Raw genomic sequence first — 17136 nt, 5'->3', positions numbered from 1 at the left:
AGATGCGCGAATTTGCGGACATGGGGATGTTCATTGACTTGGCTTTGCACATTTCCTGAACTCCTTGGCCTAACAAAACGAATTACATGAGTCATCATGCAAAAATGTGCCAGTTCACCTTCTATGAAGACAGTAGTACCTTTGTGACTGGACACATCATTGAATCCCATGAAACCGGCACCATCATGTATCCTGCTATACTAGTAGCAAGTAGCACACCAAATTCATTCTTTGCAGTTGACAAAAAGTATGATTTGGCGTCACCAAGCGAGATAACTTCAGCACTAAATATTTAGTGTGTGTTAGGAACATTTTGTATTTGACTCTTCAAGGATCAGTTGTATCCAACTCTTCAAGTAACACATTGTATTCGACACGTCAAAGAAGACGATGTATTCGACTCGTCAAGGACGACGTTGTATTCGACTGTCTAGTACGTGCCTGACGATATCACCCGGTCTAAAACACTTGTGAACTTGTACTTTGTCCTTTTCAGCAGCTCGAATGTCTTGTTTCCGAATGATACCTTGGAATCCTTCAGCAGTAGTCCTTCCATTTACGACGACAATGTCGACCACAGCTTCTTGTGGTTTTAGTCTCACGACACGACCAATGACAGTAAATCCGACATCAGGTACTATGGAAGTTTCTCTGTTCCTTGTTACAGAGACGATTGGCTTCTATATAACGCGTGCATGGTGGGGTTAGATCGAGCTTGCACGTAGCTTTCAGGCTCGCTAAAAAATAAGTTGATGATGGGCAAAAAAAGATGTCGGCCATCATAAAGATGCTTACATGAATGGGATTGGAGGTGATTTGTTTCTGACCCAGCAATGAAGAATAAACTATTTGATTCCTGACATAAGTCCCTGGTCCAGATTGAGCTTCAAGTTCGTGAGCAATTTCAGCTCCCGGAAAACATATGTCCGCTTGCATCGTTCATATAAGAAATATAAGATCGATTCGCGTAAAACGATGACGTAGATTGGCAGATTGATCGTGCTCTTGCTCTTCACCCTCGTCAAGTAGTCTGGACCGTGAAAAAACGAAAGATTGGATTGGCAGTGAGTACGAGCCTGACTGCTTTTGGAATTGGTACTTGGAGCCGACACAACATTGGCAGTCTATTATCGACCTCCGTCATGATGATTCTAGCTCTTCCTGCCGACTGCCACTCACAACAGACCACTCAACATTCAGCGAAGTCTTATCAACCGCAAAGGTTGGTCAAGGAACATGTCCTGACTCCAGAGCTAGCTGATTTCGAATTGGTAGATACTCTAGGTGCGCTCAGTCGGCCTCATTTCCTATTCAACAATGTTGCAAAAACGGTCGACATTTCACTCGTGTCAAATCAAAGTGGCTCACAACACTGTCGAGTCAACCCTGCAAGAGCCCATGTTATACATTATTTATTGACGTTTTAATTTGCTTGATTACAGGAACTGGCACTTTTGGAAGAGTCATGCTCGCCAAACACATCAGCACCGGTAACTTCTTTGCTATGAAGATACTCAGGAAGACTGAAGTTGTCAGGCTAAAGGTATATATCTTAATCTTGCTGTGAGATTTTACATGTCAACTGTCGACGTTTCCCTTACAACTCTTCCCTTTATAGCAAGTCGAACACATTTGCTCTGAAAAAGCAATCCTGTCCAGAATACACCACCCATTTATAGTCAATCTATATTGCACCTTCCAAGACAGCATCAACCTCTTTATGCTATTGGAGTTCGTTCCTGGTGGAGAGCTCTTTTCGCACCTCAGAAGAGCTGGTCGTTTCAGGTAAGCAGTGAGAACGTTTTGCACCATTAACTTATGCCGGGCAAAAATTCTCACATTTGACATATTCTTTTATTCCAGCAACGATGTGTCGAAATTCTATGCTGCTGAAATCCTACTAGCCTTGGAGACTCTGCATAGTCAAGACATTGTGTATAGGGATCTAAAGCCTGAAAACCTCTTGCTGGATGAGAAGGGACATATAAAAATAACAGATTTTGGATTTGCGAAAGTGGTGGATGATAGGACCTGGACTCTTTGTGGAACTCCAGAGGTAGCCCTTTCTTAAGACATGCATTTTCGGATTTCCACTGACCGGAGCGTGCGCTTTAATAATAGTACTTGGCCCCTGAGATCATTCAATCTAAAGGACATGGAAGGGCTGTTGATTGGTGGGCATTGGGAATATTGATATTTGAGATGCTTGCTGGGTATGTGTAGAAGAAGAATGTGCAAAAGCTTGTTTATGGCACTCAAACTGAATACTCTCACACACATATAAACAGGTACCCACCATTCTTTGACGACAACCCTTTTGGTATCTATGAAAAGATTCTGGCCAATAAGATATCTTTTCCTTCGCACTTTGACGCTAATGCAAAGGACTTGATCCGCCATCTCTTGACGCTGGATCGTTCCAAGAGATTAGGCAACTTGAGAGGTGGAGCAGAAGACGTGAAAAGACATAAATGGTTCAAGGGAGTGGATTTTGATGCTGTTTTACATAAAAGGGTGACCGCCCCAATTGTTCCCAAAGTTGAATTTGCTGGGGATTACAGGAATTTTGAGAGATATCCAGCCGCAGAACACGAAGAAGAAGTCAAGACCGGTGACCCTTATAGGTCCTTGTTCTCAGACTTTTGAAGCTTTGTGGTTTGGAAGAGAAATTAGCATATTATAATGTGTATGTCAATACTATAAAAAACATGTAAAACACGAGCCAACTAAAAATTATAACACAATACATGTCCTCACCATTATAATTTATGATGACTTTGGAAAGTCTTGTTCACCGCGTGCGTTGCAGAATCACTTCACTTGTCTCGAAATTTCAAACACAGCTCGACATTTCACAACGAGACGCTGATGATGTGGTGCAAGGCAAACCGCCCAATATGGACATTGCTCATAACCCTCATTGCATTGCTGGTGGCAGCTACCGCTAAACGAGCTCCACAGGATCAAGGATTACAACAAGACTTGTCGCTAGACATTTGTAATGTGAGTCGTATTCGGATGTGACAGGAGGGATTCTTCTATGCGAATCATAATTTTAATATCATCTTAACTAATATGATTCCATTTTCTCCCTAGCCTGATAATCTGGTTGTCGAGTCAAGGTGCAACATTGAGCTGGTGGAAACGATCCATTCGACAATCGCTGGTGATCTCAAGGATCTAGTGGGCACTTCACTGTTTCGTTATTTCAAGGTAACGCTGTCGTTGTTGGAAGTGTGATCTAGTTGGTTGGAAGTGGAGGAATCATGTTTGATCCAGTCAGTCCTTCGATCCAAAAAGACATCCCAGTTGACCATTTTCTCCCTTTTTCGTTGTCTAATATTAGATCAATCTGCATAAAGATTGTCCCCACTGGGCTGAAAATATGTTATGCTTCCAGCGGGACTGTGAAGTTGAAACTACTGACGAGGTATTCATTGACCTCAAAAAACAAAAAAAGGACATGCTGCTATCATCATGTTATTCGATTTATTAATCTTTCCTCATTCCACGTCCTCGTAGGATGAGGTGCCTGATGAATGGAAGAGCAAACAATTATCGACCGTCACATTCAATAACGGCCATAGTTTCAAACCATTCTCCAAATGCACTGACAAGGACTTTTGTTTATGGGATGATGAGACTTCCAATGGTATTAGCTCCATACAATTGCCGTTTTTTTGTTGGTGCTCGCTGTCATCCGTAAACACGAAAACATCCAACTCAAACAACACGTGTCAATTCAAATTTAGATGGAGAATACGTCAACCTATTACAAAATCCAGAACGTTTCACTGGATATACAGGCGCTTCAGCTGCTAGAGTGTGGAAGGCTATATATGAAGAGAATTGTTTTAATGTTGCTGAATCGGATTTGAAGAATCATTTAGAGGCTGCCAGGGATTCTGAGCAGTGTTTAGAGAAACGGGTGTTTTATAGACTTATATCAGGTGAGGCATCTGATGATGAGTTGTTGACGAGTGGGGAAAAAGGAGACCTGACGTGTCACCCGTCTTTTCTGTTACAACAGACAACTTTTTGTCCGCCCCACTTAAAAATATTTACAGTGTTTTCTCTCTTAGGACTTCATTCTTCTATATCAACACATTTATGTAATGAGTATTTGGATAGGAAGACTGGTGTTTGGGTGAGTGTTCTGTCGACGTCGGCTCTGTCTCCAGTGCACTTATGCCTTTTTTTGCACTCATCCCATAATTAAACCTGAATGATGCTTACCATAACAAACACAAACGCTCACTATACCTCCACTCTCTTGTATGCTATTTCCACCCAGTTTCCAAACCTGACTTGCTTTATGGAGCGAGTGGGCATGTTCCCAGACCGTGTACAAAATATGTACTTCAATTATGTCGTCTTGTTACGATCTATCGGAAAACTGGGACCAGTTTTAGATTCGTTTGATTTATGTGCTAGTGGAGCTAATGGAGATAGTGAAACCATCAAGGTATTATTCACTCCCAACACTATTGGATTTTTGTTGAATGGCTTCACGCTTCCCGACCAATTCTTATCAACCTTCTTACTCTCACTACCCAACTCATAATTAGACCTTGTTGAAATCCATTACAAAAAAGACATGTCTTGCATCACCACCATTTGATGAGAGTGCATTATTTAGAGGTCCTGATGCAGTGACACTAAAAAAGGAATTCAGAGACCATTTCAGGAATATAACTGGAATAATGGATTGTGTTGGATGTGAAAAGTGTAGATTGTGGGGCAAGATACAAACTCTTGGGTTGGGGACTGCCCTCAAGATTCTGTTTTCCTTTGATACGTAAGTAATGGTAGAGATTGAATAACTATGATCGAAGAATGATGGGAGACGTATTGGTTGTTGGTCATGTTTTGACGGGAATTCTGGCAGTGGAAGAACGATTGATTTCGTAAAGCTTCAATATGCCGATGAATTTTGTAGTTTTGTTTTGCCGCCTAGACCTGACATATTTCCTCCCTTTGTTCTTCAAACAGGCCATCAGAGATATTACTGACACGACAAGAGATCGTAGCACTATTCAATGCATTCGGTCGTATATCAGAGAGTATAGCTGCTATTGGCACGTTTAGAGAGCAACACCATGCTGAGACCCAGCAGCAGCAACTAAAGGAACAGCCAAAGGAAACTGTAACAAATCCAATTCCGGTTGTGAACTCATCTTCAGTATCTGATGCTATAAGTGCATTATCATCCTCTTGGGTAAAAGGAATGGCCATCACACTAGGCCTACTATTAGGTATATATTTTGCATATCGAAACCTCATACAAGGAAAGAAGAAGCCCTCAAATACCAATGGCATTGCGCATAAAAGAAAGTCGAGTAGGAAAGCAGATTGACGTTTCCATCATATCCATGTTCTTTATTTATATACAAGTAGTTTGTGAGGTCAAATAATAGTGTACACATTTGTACAATGCACTGGTTGTTAGTATAAAATTATGCATCCAACAAAAAACAAAAGTGCGTTGTTGAAGCTATTGCATGAATCCATGCTCTTCCAAAAACCCAATTGGGTCAAGCTTGTTATTGATGCGTTGTGATTCCGCATTGAGACATCGTTCTAAATCACCTAAAAGTCCAAGGCCTACTTTTGGAGCACTCTAGACGAATCACAGGAGGTGTGTTAGACGGCACAAATATTGAACCACAAGGAATTGACCAATGAGTTTATACCTGTAGTATTGAAACCATGAGATTAGGTGATATACTTCCCAAACCACCTTTCTGTACAGCACATAATCTTCCATGTCGATTCACACCAACAATGAATTTGGATTCTGTACATATTTCTTCCATGATTGTTGGATCCACTACGAATCGATCTCCAATCTGTATGAGGACAAACGATGAGAAAGAAAAAGCTCCACCTTTACAGCATGAATAGTCAACTCAACCACCAACACACGCGCCACACATAAACGAACCTTGCAATAAGTGATAGCAATTGGTATATCTTCCCATCCTTTAACGATTTCCGTCTCTTCATCCGATACATCGTATTCGTATCGGCCACCGACCTGTTCCAACATGACTTTAGGCATACGTGCGTTTTGCAGTGCAGCCCGTGTAGCCAGAAAGATTGTATCGAGTAAATTGCCACCCATATCCAAGACCTTGATGGGAAGAGAGAGTTGACAAAGGTGTGAGCGAAAACGTCTAGTAGGGACCGAAAAAAAGATAAGCATAGGTTGCATCTTACCAGGACGTCAATGTAGATGACCCAGCAACTAGTCTTTGGCACAATCAGCAATGCCTTTAAGTCAATACCACCATGAGGAGCGTTTAATACTCGATTCATGAATTCTGAGTATTCTGTAGCCATATTGTCCAATTCTTTGCGATCAGATGAGCGGGATGCACTTGGAGAGCTGTACAAAAGTTGAAAAAAGATAATAGATTGAGAAAAGGTCTACGTAGGGATGGTTGCATACTCCAAATTTCACACGCTGCAACCAACAATTATCAAGCTATCTGCCTCCACATCAAGACACACACAAGGCACATACCATTCGACATTACAGACAACTCTTCCACGATCCTGACTTGCATCATCCTGTAGATCTTCCTCTAGAGTAGCAGCTGCACTGGCTTCCACACCATCTTCATGAGACGCATCCTCGTCATCCGAGCGACTTCCGAATGTCTCGACCTCGAATTTGATTCCAACTAGGATGTCAGTAGTGTCTAGTTTGATTCTGCTTGACCCAGATGCTTGAGAAATGACTCCAGTCTCTAATACAATTGGACGGAATTCGTGTCTTTTGCGACCATCAGCTCGGATATTGGCTACTACTCCATTGACTATATAGTCTCGTTCGCTGACTGATATTAGGCCCGGCATCTTCCTTTTTGACTCTGCAGCTATATGAAGCTTGTGAGTGTTTTTTTCTTTTTGGAGTTTGGACAATTGGAGCTTCACACGAGTAATTGACGAACGAGTTCAAGCATATGATATATTCGTACAGTTCGTACATAAGAATTACACGTGTTGACCGTTTTAATAGCGTGATTTGCGCGATTATTCGTGCATTTTACTCTCGTGTGCTTTTTGCATCCAAAAAACCCAGTGAAAGGTTGATTTGGCAGGTAGTTGACAAAATGTCGGTCAAGGAGCCCGAGATTTTAGAAATAAGGAAGGCATTGGAGACATCTGTCGATAAAGGAACTCATACAGTATGCTGCACTATCTTGCTTTTGTCGTTTGAGCATAAATCACGGACAATTTGTGAACAGGTCACTGTCGAGCTACTGGAGCAATTACTTACAATCAAAGCTACTGAGGACATACTACGTGTAATTATTCATGCGTCTAGTTTGCTTTGATTCAAATTGCTTGAAAACCTGTGAAGATACACACAACATTGCCAACTGCGTGGACTCATACTCAAACTCACTACCAATCTTAGAGTACTCGCATTGGAGTATTCGTAAACGATGTCAAGAAGAAGGCTACACAATCAAACCACGCAAAAGTCATTGAAAAGGCAAAGCAAGTAGTCGACAAATGGAAGCAAGATGTTAGTCGAGCAAAGACTAGCACCACGACCTCATCTTCATCGTCATCAGCAACAACCACGGATTTAAAAGGCAGGAAACTCAGTGGTATGATATCTGTGATTGTGTTCAACGATAATTTGTTGTCTAAATTCATGGTTTTTATAATCCTTCCCTAGTGGATGTCAAGAGCAGCAACATCACCAATAATACAGATTCAAATAATGGGTCTGGACCTCCTACACCAACACCACACATAGGAGAACGATCTTCTGCTACAGACAACGTCAAACTCAAATCTCTCAAGGATCAAATTCGTCAAAAGTGCCTCGAAATGTTGTATAATGCTCTTGTGACTGATACGACTGTTGGTGAGTAGTTTAGGAAACGAGGTAGTCAACAAGAAGGAGTGACGAGAACAACCGTTATCGTTCTTCGATGATCTACAATTACCGTCGCTTTTGTTTGGCTGGGTTAACCCCGAATATGCCCTTACCCATTCTTCAATACCTAGATTCAGACGTTGTTGCAAAGAAGGCTGCTGCATTAGAAGAAGAAGTATGGAATCAATATCAAGGATCAACAAACAAGGAAGTTTACAAGGCGAGAATACGGACACTGTATTCAAACCTGAAAAACAAGAGTAACTTTGCGCTGAGAGAAAACGTGTTGAATGGATCTGTGAAACCTGATGCTTTGGCTTCAATGAGTGTTGCTGTAAGTAAAGTATATCGAGCAGAGTCTGGACATGGGAGTGTTGTTTGAGATATGTCGTTGTTGAAGGAAAGACATTGTGCCACAACAGCTTGTTTTTTTGCGAGCTAAAGGGACTCTTGTGCCAAAGTCCCAGGCTTATATCTACACTTCACCGCAATAATTAGGATATGGCATCAGAAGAGAGGAAGGCAGAAGAAGAGCGATACAACAAAGAAGCTATGCATTGGGCTGTTGCTGCTGCAGATACTCGAGCTACTACAGATCAATTACCTTGTGGAAAATGCAGACAACGCAAAACTTCGTATTTTCAAAAGCAAACTAGGAGTGCTGATGAACCCATGGTAAGACAGTCCCTTGCTATGCAGATTCACTCATTGAATTTATTTCTCACTCGTTCATTCGTATCTTTTCGTTTTTAAGACAACCTTTTGTGAATGTTTGAATTGTGGTCACCATTGGAAGGTAAGGTAGATGATATTACCTTTTAAACGATTCGCTTGACTTATAATCTTCGCTTTTAAATATAGTTCTGCTAAGGAGGGCTAGAATATTCACGTTTCTGTACTTGTTTCAATGATGTATAATTTTTAAGGAATCAACAATTTTGTAAAGAACACATGGTCTCTCAATGTTCTAGAAGCAGTGACGTTAAGCTGGACGGGGAATTCCAAGGCGCAAAAAATGGTTCTGGGATAAACACGCGTTCTGTAGATGAGAGAATTTTTTATTAGGCTGAAACACTCAACCCAACTACATGAATGAATCATATAGCAGCAAGAGGATTTAATATGTTTGGTAGAATCGGTGCAGGAACAACCTCCACCAAGTCCGGTTTACCAGGGTTTGCAAAATCCTTGTTAATGACTATTGCAGCACCTGCTAAATCCTTGTCAAGCATGGCTCGTTCAAATTGAGCTAGCACACCGTCCATTTGTACAAAGCCTGATGAAACATAATGGGTTACTTGTTCGTAAAAACGGGAATGGTACAAGAAAATGTTTACCTAGAGTTGCAACGCCTTGATCCGTGTCACTGCTTTGTTGACGAGCCTGGACCACCATAGGAGTATCCAGGAAGATTGGACAGATGCAGTTTACGTGGATTCCTTCTGCTTTCAGTCCCACCAGTGAGTGTGTGAAGCATCGCACAGCCCATTTGGAGGCACACTATTCAGAAATGTTTTGGAGAATGGTTAAATACGAAGGAGCAAAGGTAATCGATCAAAGGATGTACAAGCTACAAATGAGCTCCCACAAACTGTTGCTTTAAACACTAAAAGCAGGTTAGATGGTGTTTTACAAAACTCACGTAAATTGGCATTAACGGCGTAGCGACAAAAGAAGCAACTGATGCCGTGTTGACAATGACACCAGCTTTCTTGGCACCTCTGAAATATTGTACTGCGAGAATAGTGCCATCAATGCATCCGTCAGCATTGACATGCATAACTTTCTTCCAGTCTGCATTTAGATCTTGAAGAACGTCACCGGGTGTTTTGATTTCTCCCAGGGGAGAGTATAGGATACCAGCATTGTTGCAACTATGATGTTTGCGAATTACATTACTAAGAGCAAAAAAACGGACAAAAGTCTGAATGTAATACGTCACAGGCTCCTACATAATGTCTAGTCCGGAATGCACCTCTGTAGCCTTTTGGAAGAGGTTTCGATGGCTCACGGTGTCGGATACTTCATCATGAAATAAATCAGTGTGAGATTGCTGCCATCCAACCGTTGTTACTTGAGCTCGTTGGCCAAATGTTGATGTCTAAACATACCATCACACTGAATAAAACCAGCAATGTTGCCATATTTGGCATTTAGTTCGTCGGTCACTTTTTGACCTGAGGTGGCATTTATATCGGATAGCACGAGTTTAGCTCTGTTGAAGCCGGAAATTCGTGAGGTTTGGGTTTGGACGCAATTGCAAGCACTTGATGAACGTTACCCTTTTGCTGCTACAAACTTGGCCAATTCCGCCCCGAGGCCACTGCCGGCCCCAGTGATCAATATTACCTTCCCTTCGAGACTCATAGAAATATGTTGGCAAGTGTCGGTGGAGTTTATTTCTTTGCAATGTCGCACAATGTGAGGGAGCTGACTGAGTTTGAACCTGTTCGATTTCTCGAAGATCATGGCTGATCTCGTGAAGGCTGACACTTAGAGTCCTCTTTTCGACATTCTTTGGACGTGAAACCAGCTTTTGAAAGTTTCTTTGAATATCAAGTGGCAACAGTAACGACAACAATGAAATGATGAATCTAATGAATTGCTTTACATGTTGACTGACGTTACCAAAACGCGTGGAATGGTTACAATGTTCCCTTACAACACCTCAAACCTTGCACTCTTCACCCTCACAACCTTTAACAAATAATCTCACAACTAATCCGTTATCTACCTATTTGTTATTATGACTTGGCACCAAACCACATCGTCAGAGTCCCATGCTGATGGTTCAGAGTATACTGCAAGGTCTTCTGGAGTTGATATAAAAAGATCCCGACTCATGTACATGGTCCCAACATTTTCAACTTTCACTCGATTTTAATGCTATATTGGTTAGATCTATATTCGATTCAATCGTGGCAGAACGAGGTGCTAATGCGAACTTCCAAAGTGACTTGACTTTTTACTAGTCAAGTCAAGTCCTGGAGCATTGGCAACGATGGTAGATACATGACTTTTAGCATTTCGATACTTACACGGTACTCCTATAAATTTAACCTCGATTGGAGTGCTTAATGTCGTAGACGCCGTAGTGCACACAGATGGAGACTTGCTGCCACGTCAGAGGCATCAATACATCAGACAACCACTTGTTAGACAGGGTGCATGGCAGGAGTTTCTTGCTAATATGTGTTTACTCAATCTTTTCCTTGAAAATCTATTGTTTTGGAGGGAAAGTGTTGGGCAATCTTGAGCAACAGTTCTGGTGGTGGGAGATCAGAGTACAATGACAGGTTTGCGACTGCATCTGGAGGTACTACAGGGGCTATTGATGATGCTGGTACAGATTTGTTGAGCTGATTCATGCAATGGAGCGAGATTATTTGTCAAGTTGAATGAATTACTAGATTCGAGTCTGATGTTGAGTCCATTGAAGCGACGCCAACGTGGCCACCGAGGTACAGGAAGTGCAAGACTCCCCAGCAGGATGTAGAAAGATTGTTCATGGTCCACTTGGTTAAAACTAGCGTACTTTGGTTCCAATTCTTTGAAACCAGCAGTCAAGCATGCTACAACATGCACAGCAGGATCCGATAGCAAGGCAATTCAGGATTATGTGAAATTACGCGTCGAAAACCGCTTCTTTTCCTAATGCCAAACCAATGCCAGAGTGGGCCACAGGGGGACAGAGTCCCGTTAGGAATGATGGTTGATTTGGTGACGACGCGTTTCTTCTTCAAACCTGACAAAACAAGAGCAGCAAGGAGAAGGCCAAGTCAGAGGACAAGGCATTAATTCTTGATTATAATTTGATACTGTTACTTATTCTTTTGCTGACTAGAAAGTCACTAAATCATGGTATGCAAAGGAGCACACATATTCAACACGATTGTTTGAAGCATCAACCAACATTGAACCCATTCAATCTACATAGGGACAAGGTCAATCAGGCCTACCAGGTGAAGGCGCTGGCCCTGGTGGCAACAAGAACGGCAAGGGCGATGACAAAGGAGTAAGTCCATCAAACATCAACCTGTTTCCTACATTGTACCAAACTCGGACGATCTCAAGAAGCGTTCTCTTGTTTGAATCTTCCCACTGTAATTATCTCAATTCTCCCTAATATTCATATCTCAACCTTACGTAGAAGGAGGCAAAGAAGAAATGGGAACCACCACTTCCAACTCGTGTCGGAAAGAAGAAGAGGAAGGGTCCTGATGCGGCTGGAAAACTACCTGCAGGTAGAGTATTGAATATGTAGTGCTGATCGATCATACCGTCAAATGTTATCATTCCTAACTTGTCACTCTACTCATCCCACAGTCTTCCCAAACACCCGTTGCAAACTAAAGCTACTCAAATTGGAACGAATTAAAGACTACTTGCTAATGGAAGAAGAATTCGTCCAAAACCAAGAACGTCTCAAACCACAGGAAGAAAAAAACCAAGAAGAACGTACTCGTGTAGACGATTTACGGTCTTCTCCCATGCACGTCGGATCGCTAGAGGAAATCATCGATGACGATCACGCTATCGTATCTGCTTCAACTGGTCCCGAATATTATGTATCCATCCTATCATTTGTCGACAAGGACTTGTTGGAGCCGGGTTGCTCAATCCTAATGCACCACAAGAATCTATCGGTAGTAGGTGTATTGGCGGATGATACTGATCCCATGGTCTCTGTCATGAAGCTGGAAAAGGCTCCTACCGAGTCATATGCTGATATCGGTGGTTTGGAACAACAAGTACAAGAAATCAAGGTACGACTTGTATGCTTGTAGTGCTAGAAGGACCTTTTTTTGTCGGTGAACGCCAATTGGTTTGAGATGAAACCCTATATTTTTGAATAGTGCCGCTCAATCATGATTATTGACACGTACATTTTCCTCCTGACAATAGGAAGCTGTCGAGTTACCCTTGACACATCCTGAATTATATGAAGAAATGGGTATCAAGCCACCAAAGGGTGTCATCCTATACGGTGTACCCGGTACAGGAAAGACTCTATTGGCAAAAGCTGTTGCAAACCAAACATCAGCTACCTTCTTGAGAGTAGTTGGATCGGAGTTAATTCAAAAGTATTTGGGAGATGGTCCTAAATTGGTGCGAGAGCTCTTTAGAGTAGCTGAAGAACACGCTCCATCCATTGTCTTTATTGATGAAATTGACGCTGTTGGAACAAAAAGGTGAGAGGGATGGGTTGAGAAGTCAACTGTCCCGAAAAAAATCTTTTCCTTCTTTTGCTAAGTATCTTTTTATTTCTTGCGAAACAGATACGACTCTACTTCGGGAGGTGAACGAGAAATTCAACGTACTATGTTGGAATTGCTCAACCAATTAGACGGTTTTGATTCTCGTGGTGATGTCAAGGTTGGTTTGATGTTACATTGGATAAGAAAACCTATTCTAAAGAAAATCACACCTAACTGTCAACTCGACTCGTTAGGTCATTATGGCAACAAACAGAATCGAGTCATTAGATCCAGCTCTGATTCGACCTGGTCGTATTGATCGTAAAATCGAATTCCCATTGCCAGACGTCAAAACCAAACGACGAATCTTCAACATTCACACATCACGAATGACGTTAGCTGCAGATGTAGATTTGGAAGAGTTTGTCATGTCAAAGGATGACTTATCAGGTGCTGATATCAAGGCCATTTGTACAGAAGCTGGATTATTGGCTTTGAGAGAACGACGAATGAAGGTTGTTGCTGAAGATTTGAGAAAGGCTAAAGAAAAGGTCTTGTACCGTAAGACTGAGGGTGTACCTGAAGGTAAGGATTTGCGGTTGTAGTCCTTGGAAAGAAAGCAGCAAAGAAGTGGTGGTTTCCGAACGATGTGCTAACTTCCATCCTCCGCCTTTTGTAGGGTTGTACTTGTAAAGAAGCTTGTCTCGTTTTGTGTATTTCTTGCACTCGTTTCAAAAATATAAAACAAACAGTCATTATGAAATTTCAATTATCGCTCATATGACGTTCATATTTCGCTCGTTCAGCCATTAACACGGCACCAACGCGCAAAATGTCTGTCAAATATTTGTGTAATATTTAGAAAACAAGATGCTAGTTTACAAACAAATTGATAATTTAACTTTTCAAACTACCTCTGAGGAGGCGGCGGTCTATACTGAATCGATTGCAACAAGTTGGCTAATTGTTGCGGAGGCCTTGCAGGGGGGGCTCCTGGATACCCATTATCACCATGGTATCCATAATCTCCGGGATACGAATTACTGTTATTACTATATACATTTGCCTGATACCCATTTTGATTTCCTCGATACGGACTACTGCTACTACTATTTTGATTCATATACATACCACCTTGATATGATGCGTTCTGGAATGGTGGTGGTGGTGAATACATTGGTTGTGGTCTCGGTGGTGGTGGTTGCATTACAGGTTGACTGGCAAGCATATTGTACTGCTGAAGTAGCATGCTTGCGTGACTTGGCTGCTGTGGATTATCATACGATGATATGTGCATTGGTGATGGTGGACCAGCAACGAGATTATTATAGAATGCTGGATTTATATGTGGTGGTTGAGAACGGGCCATTTGCTGTGGTCTTTGTGGTTGATATGGCATGGGGCGTGGTGTTGGTTGCGGATACATTGGATTATAATTATTCTGAGGTGGTGGAGGTATGGATGGAGTGTAGCTATTGTAGTTGCTCTGACTTGGATCATACTGCTCGTAATATGGTGATTGTGGATATGGTTCATACTGTTGTGGCTGCTGCTGGTGTTGTTTGTATCCGTTACTACTCTGATGGGTTCCATTCGAGTACGGCTGACCTGGAATGTTATTGGTATAAGGTATAGTAGGAGAAGGCTGTGGATACAATCCACCACGTCCAACAGCACCACCACGACCTCTCGAGAAACCTCCTCTTGGAGAGCCTCGTTCAGCACCACGTTGGAAACCTCCTCTTCCACGATATCCGCCTCCTCTGCCACCACGAGTATGACCCCCTTGTAGCATGCTTTCTGCGTCCATAGGTACGGCTGCTTCCTTTTGGTCTTCGTCACCCGAACTATATACACCGTCATCACCGTCAATTCTAGCGAATGAGAGTGCTTTAGCACCATTTAAAGCCTCATTTACTAACTTTTTTGCCACTTACTTGACTCGAGACTTCCCCCTTTTAGCTTCCTTGACTTTCTTCTTGTGTTCTGCTTCCTTTTCATCATCTGAGAATTCAATTTCCTATGTGTCGCGAAAAAAAAAAACATTGTAATAGCTGCTGTACAACCAGTGAAGTTCTGAAATGATCAGCTCTTTACATCGTCGGCGGGCTCCTCATCATGCCAGTTAGAAGCATCAGACCCTTTAAGCGCTTTCAAAGGCTGAGTAAAGACAAACTTGGCCAAATCATGAATGTAGTAAATCGGACATCCAATCACACATTTGGCTTTATCGATTTCTGTAGCTGCGTTGAATCTTATTGAGTATAGAGGATGTGTTACCGGTCCTAGAGTGTCGTGGACCTATTGAATCAATAGAACAGGTTTTTTACAGCTTTTCGATCAAACAAACCCCGCCCAACAGAAATTGCCACTCAAACAATACTTACACGTCCCAAAGGAGTACGATCCTCATAAAGCAGGATACTTCCAGAATCGAGAACCTGATAATCACCAGAAACAACAGCTTTTATCAAGACGAAATTCTCGACGACAGAATCTATTCGACCGATTTCAATCATGGGTAGATGCGCTGGGATGTCGAGTTTGACTGGTTCCACTGGTGGCAGAGTCTAAAACAAATGGGAGAATCTGTAAAATGGATTTGTTGTTCGAAATAAACAGAAGCTATCGCACAAGCAGCTCATTCTTGGTATGTAATCCTCCAGCAACGACTTTGCCATCATCATCAGCAGCCATCTCATCGGCAGCAATGAGAGCCTTTTCACGTTCACGCAGAGTCATTTTGCGAGTCGGTGCCATTATTTCGCTACGTCACCAGATTTTTTTTGCGTTAGCCAAAGTAACTCATTGTTCCCAAACAACACCTTCAATACGTACTCATCAGATGAAGTATCAGAACTCTCATCATCACTTTCACTTTCCTCTACTTTTTTAGCCTTCCCATTTTCAATAATTTTGGGAACTGACATGCCTTGTTGTTGCACCCCTGCTACTTTAACTTCCCGAAGTTGACCCTCTTCCATATCGGAATCCTCATCATCTTCTGAATCGGTATCTGGCTCGTCTTTAGCAGTATACAGATTCTGTGGTTTGGCCTTCTTGTCAATCGTCCATTCTTCAGTAGTTGATGTTGGCTGCTGTTCTAGTTGATTTTCGGGTAGTGGCAAGCCCATAGCTGCCATAGCTGCTACTGCAACATCGTCCATTGGTAGATCTTGACCTTCAGGAGCGTTTGTGTCGTATTCTTCTTCAGCGTAATATTCAGCTTCGGCATTTTCTGAATTTGAAGCTTGGGGTGTGGTGGCTGGTTTGGGAGGTGGGATATATGGGTTGTGGATTCCTTGATTCATTCGAGAGAGTGCCATTTCGGCATCGTCAACCTCCGGGATCGTCATTCTAGATTGTTTTCGAGCAAACTTCTGTGTTTGAAAAAAAAGTTTTGAACAATTGCATGGAGGCTTGCAACTGCCTGTTCTGAGTGGATCGCTTTAGAAACATGCGTGCTTCATATGAACTTATATGTGAGATATTGGTTTCGCAGACCGACCGCTATGTCATTTTCGTCGCTTTCATCACTGCCACTACCCAAGTGAACTCACAGTTTTCAACTACTTCCTATAATGTATTTGTTATTGCACATATGCCAAATCTACGATTCGAACTATTTAATACGTAGTCAGACTAGTATAGTTGCTTAACACCCCGTCATTGGCACCACAACTTAGCTAGTACTTGAATTCTTCACTCTTTACTTTGTCGCCTTCAAGACCTAGTTCTATCAAAGAAGCTGTGACAGAGCTTATGAAGGCATCTGGACCACAGATATACGCCTCATATTCTTCCAACCCTTCCACTTGACTCGACAAGTAGCTCTTATCGACACGACCAAAGTCTACCTTTCTTCCAAGGATGAGATTAGAGCCAGACTCTTTCGTCAACGTGGTGATGACCTTCAAGTTCAAATTATCGGATGGTTGGGCTAGTTCTTCAAGAATGTGTGGTAACAGACCCTCGTATTTCTGTGACGAGACCACAATGACTACCTCGTACTTCTTTACACTACTCTTAGCCAGCGACCTT

General features: G+C 42.1%; 6 protein-coding genes across 6 annotated transcripts; 4 read left to right on the top strand and 2 right to left on the bottom strand.

Moving 5' to 3' along the window:
- Positions 1 to 30: 30 nt before the first annotated feature.
- Positions 31 to 936, bottom strand: SmJEL517_g02291 (uncharacterized protein; the record flags this gene model as incomplete). Its single annotated transcript, XM_031168219.1, has 4 exons — positions 31 to 69; positions 140 to 284; positions 469 to 680; positions 796 to 936. 4 exons carry the CDS (start codon positions 934 to 936, stop codon positions 31 to 33), a joined length of 537 nt encoding a protein of 178 aa, XP_031025764.1.
- A 206-nt stretch (positions 937 to 1142) lies between these two features.
- On the top strand, positions 1143 to 2646 carry SmJEL517_g02290 (uncharacterized protein; the record flags this gene model as incomplete). Its single annotated transcript, XM_031168218.1, has 6 exons — positions 1143 to 1284; positions 1443 to 1543; positions 1619 to 1785; positions 1864 to 2056; positions 2122 to 2213; positions 2289 to 2646. The coding sequence occupies 6 exons, from the start codon at positions 1143 to 1145 to the stop codon at positions 2644 to 2646; spliced, it is 1053 nt and encodes a 350-aa protein (XP_031025763.1).
- A 222-nt stretch (positions 2647 to 2868) lies between these two features.
- Positions 2869 to 5356, top strand: SmJEL517_g02289 (uncharacterized protein; the record flags this gene model as incomplete). Its single annotated transcript, XM_031168217.1, has 9 exons — positions 2869 to 3003; positions 3097 to 3213; positions 3347 to 3430; positions 3523 to 3652; positions 3753 to 3950; positions 4083 to 4147; positions 4295 to 4465; positions 4569 to 4798; positions 4993 to 5356. The coding sequence occupies 9 exons, from the start codon at positions 2869 to 2871 to the stop codon at positions 5354 to 5356; spliced, it is 1494 nt and encodes a 497-aa protein (XP_031025856.1).
- A 138-nt stretch (positions 5357 to 5494) lies between these two features.
- Positions 5495 to 6861, bottom strand: SmJEL517_g02288 (uncharacterized protein; the record flags this gene model as incomplete). The annotated part of the gene is made up of 5 exons (XM_031168216.1): positions 5495 to 5620; positions 5694 to 5849; positions 5945 to 6133; positions 6220 to 6388; positions 6527 to 6861. 5 exons carry the CDS (start codon positions 6859 to 6861, stop codon positions 5495 to 5497), a joined length of 975 nt encoding a protein of 324 aa, XP_031025857.1.
- A 257-nt stretch (positions 6862 to 7118) lies between these two features.
- On the top strand, positions 7119 to 8777 carry SmJEL517_g02287 (uncharacterized protein; the record flags this gene model as incomplete). The annotated part of the gene is made up of 8 exons (XM_031168215.1): positions 7119 to 7193; positions 7254 to 7313; positions 7427 to 7622; positions 7694 to 7885; positions 8029 to 8231; positions 8396 to 8572; positions 8652 to 8693; positions 8772 to 8777. The coding sequence occupies 8 exons, from the start codon at positions 7119 to 7121 to the stop codon at positions 8775 to 8777; spliced, it is 951 nt and encodes a 316-aa protein (XP_031025854.1).
- Positions 8778 to 11755: 2978 nt separating this feature from the next.
- SmJEL517_g02286 (uncharacterized protein) lies at positions 11756 to 13788 on the top strand (the record flags this gene model as incomplete). The annotated part of the gene is made up of 8 exons (XM_031168214.1): positions 11756 to 11758; positions 11835 to 11912; positions 12048 to 12141; positions 12224 to 12663; positions 12803 to 13089; positions 13177 to 13273; positions 13350 to 13680; positions 13775 to 13788. The coding sequence occupies 8 exons, from the start codon at positions 11756 to 11758 to the stop codon at positions 13786 to 13788; spliced, it is 1344 nt and encodes a 447-aa protein (XP_031025855.1).
- Positions 13789 to 17136: the final 3348 nt, after the last annotated feature.

This window comes from Synchytrium microbalum (genome assembly GCF_006535985.1).
Source record: "Synchytrium microbalum strain JEL517 chromosome Unknown SmJEL517_scf0009, whole genome shotgun sequence".
Taxonomy (NCBI): Eukaryota; Fungi; Chytridiomycota; class Chytridiomycetes; order Synchytriales; family Synchytriaceae; genus Synchytrium; species Synchytrium microbalum.
This window is presented reverse-complemented; position numbering and strand designations above follow the sequence as displayed.